This window comes from Oncorhynchus keta, chromosome 11 (genome assembly GCF_023373465.1).
Source record: "Oncorhynchus keta strain PuntledgeMale-10-30-2019 chromosome 11, Oket_V2, whole genome shotgun sequence".
Classification (NCBI taxonomy): Eukaryota; Metazoa; Chordata; class Actinopteri; order Salmoniformes; family Salmonidae; genus Oncorhynchus; species Oncorhynchus keta.
The window spans coordinates 41,265,366-41,279,618 of NC_068431.1; the positions used below are offsets into that span (position 1 = coordinate 41,265,366).

At 39.3% G+C, this 14,253-nt stretch overlaps 1 protein-coding gene across 1 annotated transcript; it reads left to right on the plus strand.

Moving 5' to 3' along the window:
- Nucleotides 1–2,419: 2,419 nt before the first annotated feature.
- LOC118390273 (FMR1-interacting protein NUFIP2-like) lies at nt 2,420–13,792 on the plus strand. The gene is made up of 4 exons (XM_035780667.2): nt 2,420–2,879; nt 3,686–5,338; nt 6,878–6,910; nt 7,072–13,792. Exons 1-4 carry the CDS (start codon nt 2,849–2,851, stop codon nt 7,122–7,124), a joined length of 1,770 nt encoding a protein of 589 aa, XP_035636560.2. The 5' UTR covers nt 2,420–2,848; the 3' UTR covers nt 7,125–13,792.
- The last annotated feature ends 461 nt before the right edge of the window (nt 13,793–14,253 follow it).

The window sequence follows — 14,253 nt, forward strand, 5'->3', positions numbered from 1 at the left end:
TAGTGCAGGAAGAGCTCTGTTGCCTGACAAAAAGCAAGTTTGTCTCACACTGTCTGCTCTTTGATACGTGATCTGATACAAGCCGTTTAGATGCCATTTCCGGCCTAGGACCAGAACGTTTGAATGAGTGAAATGCCATTAATTAAGAATGAACATTAAAAAAATATGTTTGAAAGGGTTTTGTCAACAGTTTCCACAATGATAGTGACACACACACACACACACACACACACACACACACACACACACACACACACACACACGTTTGACCTTCATGTAATGATGTACTAAAAGTAATGATGTACTGTCGTTTATCTTTGCTTATTTGAGCTGTTCTTGCCATAATATGGACTTGTCTTTTTCAAAATAGGGCTATCTTCTGTATAACACCCCTACCTTGTCACAACACAACTGATTGGCTCAAATGCCAAGAGTGTGCAAAGCTGTCATCAAGGCAAAGGGTGGCTACTTTAAAGAACCTCAAATATAAATTATTATTTTTTGGTTACTACATGATTCCATATGTGCTATTTCATAGTTTTGATGTCTTCATTATGATTCTACAATGTAGAAAATAGTAAAAAAATAACGAAAAACCCTTGAATGAGCAGGTGTGTTCAAACTTTTGACTGGTACTGTTTATAAACTTAAAAACAATGAACAACTACATAGAAATGAATGACTTGACAAAAGTGAACATACTCACAGCTGAATCTTACCATTGTGCTGAGAAGCCCAGTGGCAGGTGGAGAAACTCAAGTCGTTCCACAGATGACAATGGTCCCAGGACCACCAAACCTCTCTGTGGCTCCTGTGAGAGAACGTCCAGTCTGCTCACTGCCACCCGTCCTACTGCATCACCCACAGCGCCAAAATGGAGGAGAGAGATTGAAAAGCAAACAAAAGAAAGAAGCCAGCAGCAACAGAACCGACCAGGTATTTCACATGAATTCATCTTCACTGCACTCAAGTAGACGTCCAGATGGCAACACAAGCAGTGACATCCAGCACCTTAGAGAGCAGGCTGGGAGAGGAAGGGTGGGGGTGGCTGAATCACTCAGACTTGCAGTGCATAGGTTCTCTATGGGGAAGGACTCACATGTGATGTGCATAAACCAATATTACATCTCTGTGGTGAGATGTCAAGTGGTGCTGGTGCCTTACATTCATCAATAGGTAATGGGAAATAGTGGGTTTCATCTTCATGGTGTATGAAAGCTATTCACAGTTTAATCCTTCTTATGGCATAGTAGTGCCCTTAGGTTATATGGCTGTACAATAATTTGTTTCATTATATGCTTTTAAAATACAAATTAAGTGGTCACTTAGTGGTCAAACATTGACTACCAGTATTTGAAGATTAGGGTGGGATGAAATCTCTAAACTATGAAATGCCACCACCTGGTGCCTGGATAGCAATTTACAGTAGCTGTCGGGAAGAGCTGTTCACCACACCATATCAGATGGCTACAACGCATATTTCAAAATGTGTTAAACTATATTTTATAATTGGTATGCTTTTTGCACAGACATTATTAGTATCTTTATTAAATTGTTTCCCATGTCAGTTGAATGCCGGCTAGAATTATGCACGATACAGAATTATGTATTGTAAAATCCAACCAACCACAATGTGATACATGCATAAAACGTATATGGATACATGTCTCAGCAGGTCTCAATGGTGTGTGACTGTGAGGACCACTTAGGGCAGTTCAGATTTGCTTGAATAAAATGTCATCTCTCCACGCTTCTAATTTATATAATATTTCCAGTTGTTCAACCTGCATGAATGTATATATTGGCAAGACCGTCGCAATGTTGCTGGGGGAACCACCAACATTTTTTAAATACTTCTTAGATATACAGCTGACGAATACAGAGGCCTCGAATAGCTTCCGTTTGTCACTGGCGTTGATTGGACAGTTCAATAGTCTGCTCTCCGCTTGCCCAGTGAGCGGTGCATACTGGTAGACGAGCTCGGATATTATATTACACTTCAATGGAGGAACAGCCCAAAGATCGGGCACAAGAGAGACGATATTACCACCATGGAGAAGAAAGAAACCCCATTCAATACAAAACATCTCTAAAAAATGATCAGATCTCCTTCCAGTACCAGCATCAGGAAACGCAGACGAAGAAAACAGGTTGGGCCATCCGGAAAAGTTAGCAAGCTAGCTAATGTCAATGACTTAGCTAGCCAGTTTATTACTTACGTCGATGTAGCTTGCGTGACTCATAGCAGAGTGGTTGCAAGCGGTTAAAAAACATATTTAGCTCATTAGTTAGCTGGGTCAAGCGCTGCATATTGCTGGATGGGGTAGTTAAACATCGCGTGACAGCTGATGGTTTGACGGATGCGGATTGACCTTGTGCGCCGGTTTCACCACCCATTTCTAAATTTATGCTACTCCCTGACCAAATTCCCCTGTGTTGCTAATTAGTCATTTTGTAGTTCAATTGTTTTGTCACGTGCATACGTTGACTGTCAAAAAACCCATGCAAATTTGTTCGGAATTCCGTGACATGTTTTGCTAAGAACAACACGCCGGCTCCACTGGAATGTTCTGAGTTGCTGTTTCCCGTCGGCCATGTTTAGAAAAGGCGAGATGGAAAGCTAACGAGCTAGCTAGTTAATCCTAGCAACGAGAGTGAGATTTGTCCATAGAACAAGTTTCAATTTGATTTTGTTTACTACCACCTGGCTGCAGACAGGTCTGCAAAAGCAAGATGGCTAACTAACTTACCTTTGAGACTTTTCGGGGATGAAATAGCTAGCTAGTGCAAGACATTTTACACTTGCGAGCAGGTTCGGCTGGGTTGGGCCTGTTGCGTTTATTTAACCATGATGAAGCCACGCAAACATGTTAGCCTGGGTAGGTGATTTGACGACATAGCATTTTCTTGCTAGCAAGCGGGCTGATTCATGGGATTTTGATTTTAATAAACAATTCAGAACCAATTTATGCTTGTTTTAGCTAACGAAGTACGTGACTTGAAATGTAATTGTAGCCTCACCAGTTTCTTTCGACAAGTTCACACTTGATGGCATGCATAAAACAAAATGTTACATACCTTGGCTTCAGTTCAGACAAGAAAATAGAACACCATTTAACACAAATTTAGTTATTCTGGCTATAACATTAAGATGTTTTGTTAATCGATATTTTATACATGTATCTTACGCGCAATGACAATCTTTAATCTGGTTTAAAATGTTGTCTTTAGATGATACTCTGGAACGTATTTTTGTATTAGCTAGCGAAGTCAAGCCCAGTTACATTGTCAACCACGTTCCCCTTATCAAACGTTTATAGGATAATGTCATGGTAATTTCTACCTACAGCACACATTTTTCTTACGTGATTTCTGTATGGTATCTAGTTACAAGTAGGCTATGGGACTACTATGTTCAAGGGAATCTGATCTGGCACTGGTGTGTGGTTGTTTGCTGCCAGCTGACCTATTCAGTCTAAATAGACATGATACAGCATCTTATAAAGGCCTTGGCATGTTTCCTGTAAAAGGAGCTGCGAACTTGCATTCTTGTTGACAGATTAGGTCTGTTAGTCCCTTTTGATATATTTGGAGAGTGAGGTGGTAGGGAATTATGGACTTTGCTTGGACTTTATAGTCTACATGTATTATTGGCAGTGCAGCTAACTTTTGTTTTCTTTTACAGGCAATGGAAAAATAAACACCGGTGAGGTGGAGGGGGAGAAGATTCTGTCTGCAAAGGATTTTGTTGGTATCCCTCTTCCCACCTACAGCAATGGTAACAGACATTTGATAAATGCTAACGTAAAACAGAAGTCAAAACGCAATGTTTTTACCACTCTTTCAAAAGTGGGCAGCAAAGAGGGTCTTGTTCACAAGAAGAATATGGACCGCATAAATGACAAGGCCCAGGATTTCACTAATCACTATGAGGGAAAGTTTTTGGACAAAAAGGAATCTGCTTTGTTTCTGAATGGGGTGGTAAACTCTGCTCATATTACAAATGGTTACTCCAGCAAGTCACCCCCTGATAATGATGGCAGTGGCTCAGAAGGTGGATATACTACTCCTAAGAAACGCAAGACCAGACGCAACAGCATCAAGAACATAGAGCATGTGACAAGAGCAAGGGAGAGGGTCATGCAGCAGGGCAATGCCACACAGGAGCCAGAGGTTTCTGAACTTGAACCAACAGAGAAATTGGTGAGCTCGCAAATTCACCATAAAGCAGACGCCCAGACAGCAGTCAAGCGGATGGATGCTCCAGAGGTGGCTATGGGTGAACTGCAGAAGAAAAACTCAGACAGTAAGACTGCTGCAGGTGCCTTTGGTAAAAAGTTTGAGAATAGGCCCAAAGCCAAGCTCTCCTCCTCTTCGAAAGAGGACTCTTGGACTTTATTCAAGCCCCCTCCAGTATTTCCTGTGGACAACAGTAGTGCTAAAATAGTGCCCAAGATTAGTTATGCAAGTAAAGTTAAGGAGAACCTCAACAAAGCAGCCCAGGCTGGAGGAGAAGTGCAGACTCCTCAGGTGCCTGGTAGACTCTCACAGGTCCCCATGTCTGCTATGAAAACCATCATCTCAGCTAGCTTTACTAATGGCCCCGTTTCTGGAGATGGAAATAGTTGCCCGTCTGTTGGTACCTTCTTCACCCCTGCTCCTAGTAGTATTCCGCCAGCCACCTCTCTCCCATGTGGGGAGAACGTAGCATCCACTTTGGACAATGACTATAACTCTTTAACCAACCCTGCAGCTGTAGCTCTGAGAAAGTGTACTCTTTTCATTTACCCCCTAAACCCTTTAAATATGCAACCTGTGCTCCCTAGTGCTCGCCAAGTGGACACCCAGGCTGCTCAGACAAATCAGAAAGCCTTGGGAGACATTTTCCAGAATCAGTGGGGGCTGTCTTTCATTAATGAGCCAAACGTGGGGCCAGAAGGAGGAAGTGGGCCGGTGGCTGCCGTGGAGGGCAAGGCTGCGGTGGTAACATTTCAAGGGGAGCAATGCCCTGCTGCCAAGCCAGGCCTTGACTCTAATCTATCAATCCCAGAGCCTTTGCCTCTCACTTTGGCTCAAGACTCAGAGAAAAGGACTAGTGCCCCAGCTTGCCCACCTGCTACAGTGAAGGGTGAGGATGGGGAAAAGACAAAGGGCGAGGCTAAGAGTCCAGGTGCAGTTTTGTTGGCCTCTTGTAAAGACATTAGTGCTGAGCCTGCCCAGGCCCCCCTGACCAACCTAGTGTTGGGACTGTCTAAAGAGCCGCCCCATTCTAAGAGCCTGGACAGAGGTTGCTGGGGGTCGTTTGATCTGAAAGCTGCTGTTACTTATCACACTAAAGGTAACTCCTCTTCCCCTGCTTTATCAATTCTATGAACATATGTATTAGAGGTTGACCGATTTTATGATTTTAATACCGATTTATTGGAGGACCAAAAAAAGCCGATACTGATTCATTAATTAATTTATATATATGACTTACAACAATACTGCATGAACACTTTTTTATTTTAACTTAATATAATACATTAATAAAATCAATTTAGTCTCAAATAAATAATGAAACATGCATAATTGGTTTAAATCATGCAAAAACGCAGTGTTGGTGAAGAAAGTAAAAGTGCAACATGTGCCATGTAAAAAAGATAAACGTTTAAGTTCCTAGCTCAGAACATGAGAACATATGATGCTGGTGGTTCATTATTCCCAGTTCTTCAATATTCCAAGTTAAGAAGTATAAGGTTGTAGTTATTATAGGAATTATGACGCGTCAACCATTTCTCTCTCTACCATTTGTATTTCATATACCTTTGACTATTGGATGTTCTTAATGACACTTTAGTATTGCCAGCCTCATCTCAGGAGTTGATAGGCTTGAAGTCATGAACAGCGGTGTGTCTCAAGCATTGCTAAGAGCTGCTAGCAAAAGCAGTAAAGTTTGAATGAATGCTTACAAGCCTGCTGCTGCCTACCAACATTCAGTCAGACTGCTCTATCAAATATCAAATCATAGACTTAATTATAATATAGTAACACACAGAAATATGAGCCTTTGGACATTAATATGGTCAAATCCAGAAACTATCATTTCGAAAACAAAACATTTATTCTTTCAGTGAAATTCGGAACCGAACCGTAGTTCTGGCAAATTAGTTCACAACGAGCGGCCCAAACTGTTGTACATACCCTGACTCTGCGTGCTAGAGAAGTGACACAATTTCCCTAGTTGATATTGCCTGCTAACATGAATTTCTTTTAACTAAATATGCAAGTTTAAAAAAAATACTTCCGTGTAATGATTTTAAGAAAGGCATTGATGTTTATGGTTAGGTACAGTCGTGCAACGATTGTACTTTTTTCACAAATGCGCGTTTGTTAAATCATCCCCCGTTTGGCGAAGTTGGCTGTGACTTGATAAATTAACATGCACAGCATTGATTATATGCAACGCAGGACAAGCTAGGTAACCTAGTAATATCATCAACCATGTGTAGCTAACTAGTGAAGAGTGATTTATTTTTATTTTTATAATATACGTTTAATGCTAGCTAGCAACTTAACTTGGCTCCTTGCTGCACTCACATAACAGGTGGTCAGCCTGCCACGCAGTTTCCTCGTGGAATGCAATGTAATCGACCATAATCGGAGTCCAAAAATGCTGATTACAGATTATGAAAACTTGAAATCGGCACTATTTAATGGGCCATGCTGATTAATAGGTTGACCTCTAATATGTATTACACATTGGTAGTGTTAACCTACTATTTCACTTGCACCAAAAGCTTTAAATCCATTAGCTTCACATTAAAGACAATGTGTCTAATAATACAATTGTCTTATGCATCTGGAGATGATAATCTGTTTTTTTTTCTCTCTACAGAAATGGAATATGTTTTTAATTTGCAAAAACAAGGTAAAGTAAAAGGTCTCTTTTCTGTGTAGTGTATTTTTTAAGTTGTGAAGTTGGGTTTTCTATTTGATGTTCAAAGGTATACAGCTGAAGTTTGAATAACATGTATTATGCGTTAAGTTCCCCAGGGCCTTCACACTCACTTTCTGTCCTTCTCCCCCCAGATCCAAAAAGAGTAGTCTGTTATGACAAGACCAAGGATGGACCTTATCAGTGAGGTAGTGAATGTCAACAATTACATGTACCTTCTCCCTACCTGGGTGCTGCAGATGTCTTCTTTGGCGGTCATTATCCCTTTGGAAAACAAAATCGAGTCAACTGTGATATTGGGACAGAAAGATGCATGTCCTGTGACATACATTTATTGGAATACAGAATGGGATAATGGGATTTGTTTTTTGGGGGGTGTGTCAGAGAAGAGGAAGATGACAAGGGAAGGTGTAATATGAGGAAATATGAATCCAATTATTGGCATTAAGTTGAGCGCAGGAGCTTCGGCTGACGCTCTGGACTACACAAAGACTCAAACACTTGAAAGAAATTTTGGGTACCTCTCCCATGTGAATGGACACTTGTGACACTTTCTGCTGTAATAGATGTTGGTCTCATAGCTCCTTCGTCTGGGTGTTGAGGACATAAGACTGAGGAAGGCGCAAACTGCACCTCCCGAGCCTTTATCCTCTTGCCCATTGAACTGTGGTGACTATGTCTGACAGTAGGATGCCTCAATCGTTTTATTTCCTCATGCATTCAAATTAGTCCAATATATGTAGATTTGTGTATGTGTTATGATTTATGCATACACATCAGTATATGTGCACATTTGAATACATTTTAAAAGAAAATGAACTAGAAATTCTAAGAATGCCTTGTAATTTACAAAATGTGAAGATTATGAGAAGGCTGGTAGTATTGATAAGCCTGTTAGGCTGCAGGTTAAATGAGAAATATATATGTTTAGGGAACGCATTTGTCTTAATTACTTTAGTGAATTAACTATGCCCAGCAAAGACCTGACTGCTTGGTATCAGTTTTGACAACTATTTTACTCTGTTTTGTATGGTTTAGTGATTTCAGATGTGATCTACAGTAGCAACAAACTCCCAGAGCACAGATAGACGTGTCAAATCAGAATGAAACTAAAGCCATGTCATAATCTCGTGGTTCGGTTGTCAGTTTTTGTTAGCCGTGCTAATCAGTAAAAAGGTTGTGGCATTAATTGTCTTCATCTGAGTTTAGCTTTATTTGTACTTTTATTTCTTCTTAATCCTTGCTGTTTTCTGTCTACATATTTCATTAATTTTTAGATTAAGATTGATGTAGGCTATTCCTTAATTTTAGATGTAGGTTCTCTTGAGCTTTTCACTTGATTGTGGGAGTTTTCGGGAAGATGAGAAAAGTGACATTGTGGAGCAAGGGCTATCTATGTATGTGATATTTCAAAACGACTTTTTGTTTGGTGTATTTCATCAGTAAGGTTCAAAATGTCTAATTCATTAGGCCTGTCTAAGCTATATTTGCTGACACCATGTGGAGAAATGGCAAATTTCTTATTTTCTTGCTCAAGCAATTTGTTTTTGATTTGCTGACCAACCTGTTCAGCATAGTATCATATTTGCCCTTTCAGCATTTGGTCTTTAATCTCTCTCTCACGACAATGTATTTCTTGCACGTGTTTACTGGTGTGGATGAGATGTGAGAAGTCGCAGTATAATATAACCAAGCAAATATTAGACATAAACCAATCGCAATACTAATCATTTCATGTCCCAGACCAGCCACTCTTTGTTATACTGTGCATAGAGATTTGGTGGTGATGGCGTTTCATAATACCGTATCATCGAGTTAGTCTTTGATCAATGTGACTGTCAAGAGGCCTAAACATGTCAAGGCAGGCCAAATTTGGCAATACATTGAGTGGACAACCACGATGTCATTGGTACTACCATCTCCCTCTCAGTTGGGTTTTTGGTTTTATGCTAAGGAAGGACATTAGTTTCTTTTCTCTAGCATAAATTATTTGGTTTTGTGGATTAATAGCACTTTATTTAACATAGTTTTTTTTTATTCTTTCAATTACTACAGATATACAGTACCAGTCAAGTTTGGACACACCTACTTGTTCAAGGGTTTCTCTTTGTACTATTTTCTACATTGTAGAATAACAATGAAGACCTCAAACTATGAAATAACCAAAAAAAGTGTTAAACAAAGAATCCACTCTTTGCCTTGATGAATGTTTTGCACACTCTTGGCATTCTGTCAACCAGCCTCACCTGGAATGCTTTTCGAACAGTCTTGAATGAGTTCCCACATGTGCTGAGCACTTGTTGGCTGCTTTTCCTTCACTCTGCGGTCCAAACCATCTCAATTGGCTTGAGGTTGGGTGATTGTGGAGGCCAGCACTCCATCACTCTCCTTCTTGGTCAAATAGCCATTACACAGCCTGGAGGTGTCTTGGGGTCATTGTCTTGTTGAAAAACAAATGATAGTCCCACTAACTGCAAACCAGATGGGATGGCATATTGCTGCTGTGGTAGCCATGCTGGTTAAGTGTGCCTTGAATTCTAAATAAATCACTGACAGTGCCACCAGTAGAGCACCACACCTCCATGCTTCATGGTGGGAACCACACATGCAGAGATCATCCGTTCACCTACTCTGCATCTCACAAAGACACAGCGGTTAGAACCAGAAATCTCAAATTTAGACTCCTCAGACCAAAGGACAGATTTCCACCGGTCTAATGTCCATTGCTCGTGTTTCTTGGTCCAAGTAAGTATCTTATTATTGGTGTCCTTTAATAGTGCTTTGTTTGCAGCAATTCGACCATGAAGGCCTGATTCTCCTCTGAACAGTTGATGCGGAGATGATTCTGTTACTTGAACTTTGACGCATTTATTTGGGCTGCAATCTGAGGTGCAGTTAACTCTAATGAACTTATCCTTTGCAGCAAAGTTAGTAACTCGGGGTCTTTCTTTCCTGTGGCGGTACTCATGAGAGCCAGTTTCTTCATCTGCGCTTGATGGTTTTTGCGACTGCACTTGAAACTTTCAAAGTTCTTGACATTTTACGAATTGACTGACCATGTCTTAGAGTAATGAGCTGTTCTTGCCTTAATATGGACTTAGCCCTGTTTGGTAAAAGACCATCTTCTGTATACCACCCCTAACTTTAACTTGTCACAACACAACTGATTCACATTAAGAAGGAAAGAAATTCCACAAATTAATGTAAGGCACACCTGTTAATTGAAATGCATTCCAGATGACTGCCTCATGAAGCTTGTTGAGAGAATGCCAAGAGTGTGCAAAGCTGTCAAGGCAAAGGGTGGCTACTTTGAAGAATCTGAACTCTATTGAGTTAACACTTTTTTTGGTTACTACATGATTCCATGTGCTATTTCATAGTTTTGATGTCTTTGCTATTCTACAATAGTGAAAAATAAAGAGAAACCCTTGAATGAGTAGGTGTGTCCAAACATTTGACTGGTACTGTGTGTATATATTTATATAATGACATACTAACTTCTTTTAAGAATTTGCTTTGGTTGGACTGTTCTTTTTAAGAAAAATAAATGAATAAATACAAAATGTCACTCAGGTAGCATTGGTAAAGCCATGACAAAGTTGGAACAATTTTGTTTTCTGCCAAATGGTTCAGGACAAGATCCTCATATTGTGCTCAAATTTGAATTGCTAAAATATTGAATTGGAGTCATATTTAATAATAAAATACCAAAATGTTTAGCTTACAGAAAACACTGACATTGCTTGCAAGCAGCTGTCAATACATGTTATGTAGGCTTCAAACTTTTTAAAGTTCTCTGTTTAGGCAATTTCACTTTAAGCACACTGATTTGCACCGTTTTCCACCTGTTATTGGACAGGGTGATCTCTTACTGTCCTTGATTCTTTTGTCATTCATGACCTGAAGCACTTCTGTGTTCCCAGTCCAGGTTATATGCAATGGCAGGAATCTATGTCTGTGCTTCCTAGTCCAGCCCTCTCTGGTCACGTCATGGCTTGTTCTTGCAGACTGAGAGGGAACTACAAGAAGGTCACACATACCCCTGCTGTGTACAAAACTGTGTCTCACATACACTTAAAGGGCAATTCTGCCACTTTTCAACCTCATTCATCATCTCCGCACCATACCAGTGTCTCTACATATGAAAAACATACATTTCTGTGGTTTAGAAGAAAAGTACTAAAAAAAGTATTCTCTGTGACATCACAGGGTAGGTTTTAAAAGTAACAAACTGATTTTCCAAAACCAACACATTTCTAGCCAGGGGGAGGGTATTTTCTTGCTCCCCGCGTCATTGTGAATCTCATTGCATTTGAGAAATTGCTGTTTGTCATCAGGTATAACTTTTTAGTAATGCACCATTTTCACATGTGTAGACACTGGTATTGTGCTGGAGATCATGAAAAGTGGTGAGATTACCCTTTTTAAGTTACTTCGCTGTGGAATTCAAAGCAAAGGATAGACCTCTGGGATGTGGTATTTTACTAAGTGTTATCAGATGGGGAAACTCCCATCGAGCAAAATAATATCTTATTTGGCTAATGCTGGACAATGGCGAAATGTATCTGTTTTATTTTTGTCTTGATCGGCAGTGGGAATTGTTTTTGCGATGGACAACCAAGTTTGAATAGTTTGCAATGGTGACATTGACGGCAAAAAAATAAAATGTATATCTTCTTTTAAAAATGTTACTTGTACTTTGAATGTTCATGCAGTCGATTTATGTTACTTTACTTGGTTCCCCAAAATATTGGAATAGAAAACACCAGATCATACCACGGGGTAAAAAAACAAAACAAGTTTGTAATTTTCATAACCCTAATCTCTTTTTTAAATTTTTTATCCTGAGTGTGAGAACAAGTATGCTTCTTTGTGAAAGCGGGCAGGCAATCTCTTTTGAAGTCGGTGTGTAAAAGTGCTCTAACAGTACATATTATGTTCATTGTTTTGATCCAAACATGTCCCCTTTTATTTGAGTCTTAAGAGGGCTCATTGATCTCTAGGGAAATAACGCCCTTTGATATTTTAAAGCACTTAAGTAAAATGGGTATTTTTTTGTATTTAAGAAAATAATATAGCTATATTAATTCAACGATAGTGTAATAGGATGTAAACCAAAAACTGGTTCTTAAGAGGAGTTGGTTTGAGAAATACTTTGCTACAAGAGAGCGCGTTTGTGCTTTGTGTGGTGAAAGAAAATTGAGAAAGTGATTTCTGTCTGTATTTTCATCCCCCTTAGGATGTGCAATCACCTCAAGGATTCTTGCACAGTCCTCTGAGTTCTGAATAGGAGGACTGCTGTTTGATGTGTGTGTAAAAGTGAGCTCTTCCAATTATATGCAAGTTTCCCCTTTTTTCCCAAGACCCTTGTATCATGTTCATGTGCCTGTGTGAAAAGTATGCTTTTACAGTGATTTGGATCGTTTTTTTGTTTGTTTTGAAAATCATTTGTGCCATGTCTTTTTGTTATAAAAAAATTATCTACATTTGCAATGTTGTTTAACATTTTTTACAGCTTCCTTTGCTGCTTCCTTTCACTGACATGGAAGAAGCTGAAAGCAATGTGCGTTTTTAGATGTTTTGAATAAATCTCACAGCTCAAAATCGAATGATGTGCAACATCTTTCAGTGGGCTTTTAATGAAACCTGCTTGGTGGTATGTTATAGTCTGTCCATCGTTAAGTTCGTAGAGCAATTTTGAATTTGACTTTTGAATTGATTTAATGTATTAACTTTGTATGTTTAATAAGCTGTTTTTGTTTTATTTTGTGTCACTTAATTTATTTGTAGATGCACAACTAGAATGGAACTATTTTGCTTCAAAGGAAAATGATGGGGAGAATTAGGCTAAGCTGTCTCGTTTTTAAAAATCTTAACAAGTACCTACTTTTTTAAGACCATTTCATTATTGAATCTCAATTCTCATAATTTTATATAAATCCCCAATGTTCAGATCTTTGTGTCTGAAAACAAATGGTAATGGTGGAGATATGAGCACTGAAAGAAATCCAGTGTTCCTATAAAGAATTTGTCCCTGATGTTCTTCATCACGTGTTAAAGGGGAGCGGCTTAAAGGGGATTGATATACTATTTGACAACTCTTATTTTTTGTTTGCCAAAGGTACTAGTGTACTTTTCAGATATTTAGCCGCTGTATGGTCCATGCTCTTAGATTGGAAAGACTGATGGTTTAAGCCAGCCTTTGTCTGAGCCAACAGCAGCTGAATGCCACTGTGGGAGTCTGTGTTGGTATGAGTGAGGACAAATTTAAATGAAATAAAAACATGTAAATAGAAATCACAAATACCGAAAGTGCTTCTTCTTCATCCAGTTATCGATTGTCTGTAATGGGAAATGCTGGACTCGAGGTGAAAATGGAGCGAACACCGTCTCCCGTGCCTCCTGTAAAAACATTTGGAGGGGGGCTATTTTGTTTACTCTCTTTGGCACATGAGAGCTATTTGTAGATGCACATTATGTTAAAGACAAGTGAAAAGTGTTTATTTCTGGGGCTCCACAGAGGCTTTTTGAAAGATGGTGTGGTCATACTGAGATGTGTGTCTGAAGAAAACAGCTGTGTGTGGTGCCAAGACCATCTTTGTACTCTTTCTCTCTGTCATCTCTCTGCCTGTTGATGGATTATCAATTGGCTCCTAGGAAATTTCCCCCTCCAGAATTTGAGGCATTTACAAGTTGACATTTACAAGTTTTAGTGTGAAATGGTTTTATTTTAAGAATTTAACAAATGCATTTTTTTTTAGCATGATAATATCCCTCAATTTCCAAATAAATGCAAGAAATTCAGTGTTCACAATTTCAGTTTCCATTAAACTGTAACATTTTCTTTAAAAAATCCTCACTGGTTTCAGTTTTTTTGTTCTCCTCTACTATTTTCAATTGAGATCTCATTGCAGGAAAACAAAGGATTTCACAGTAGGTCCTGTACAAGGCGTGGAAAATTAAGTGCACCTCACTCACCTATTGCTGAATTTTCCATGAAAATTTAAGTTTGCTGCAGCACCTCACGTCATGGTATATAGGCTATGTTGGTGAGCATTTGAAAGTTGAGTAATATCATGTTTGATTTCTGGTACCATTCTGCCATTTTATATCAGTATTTTGGGATTGACAAATGTTGAAACATTTTGCCCTGGTCTGGCAAGGAACAACAAAATGTTGTTTGTGATTCTAAACACAGTTCCTTCCATGCTACAGGTAGAGGACAACATGGAAACTGTGGGAAATGAGGAACAACAAGTACCCAAAGCAGAGGCTACATTGGCAACCTGTCCATAAAAATACTTCAGATAGCAGAG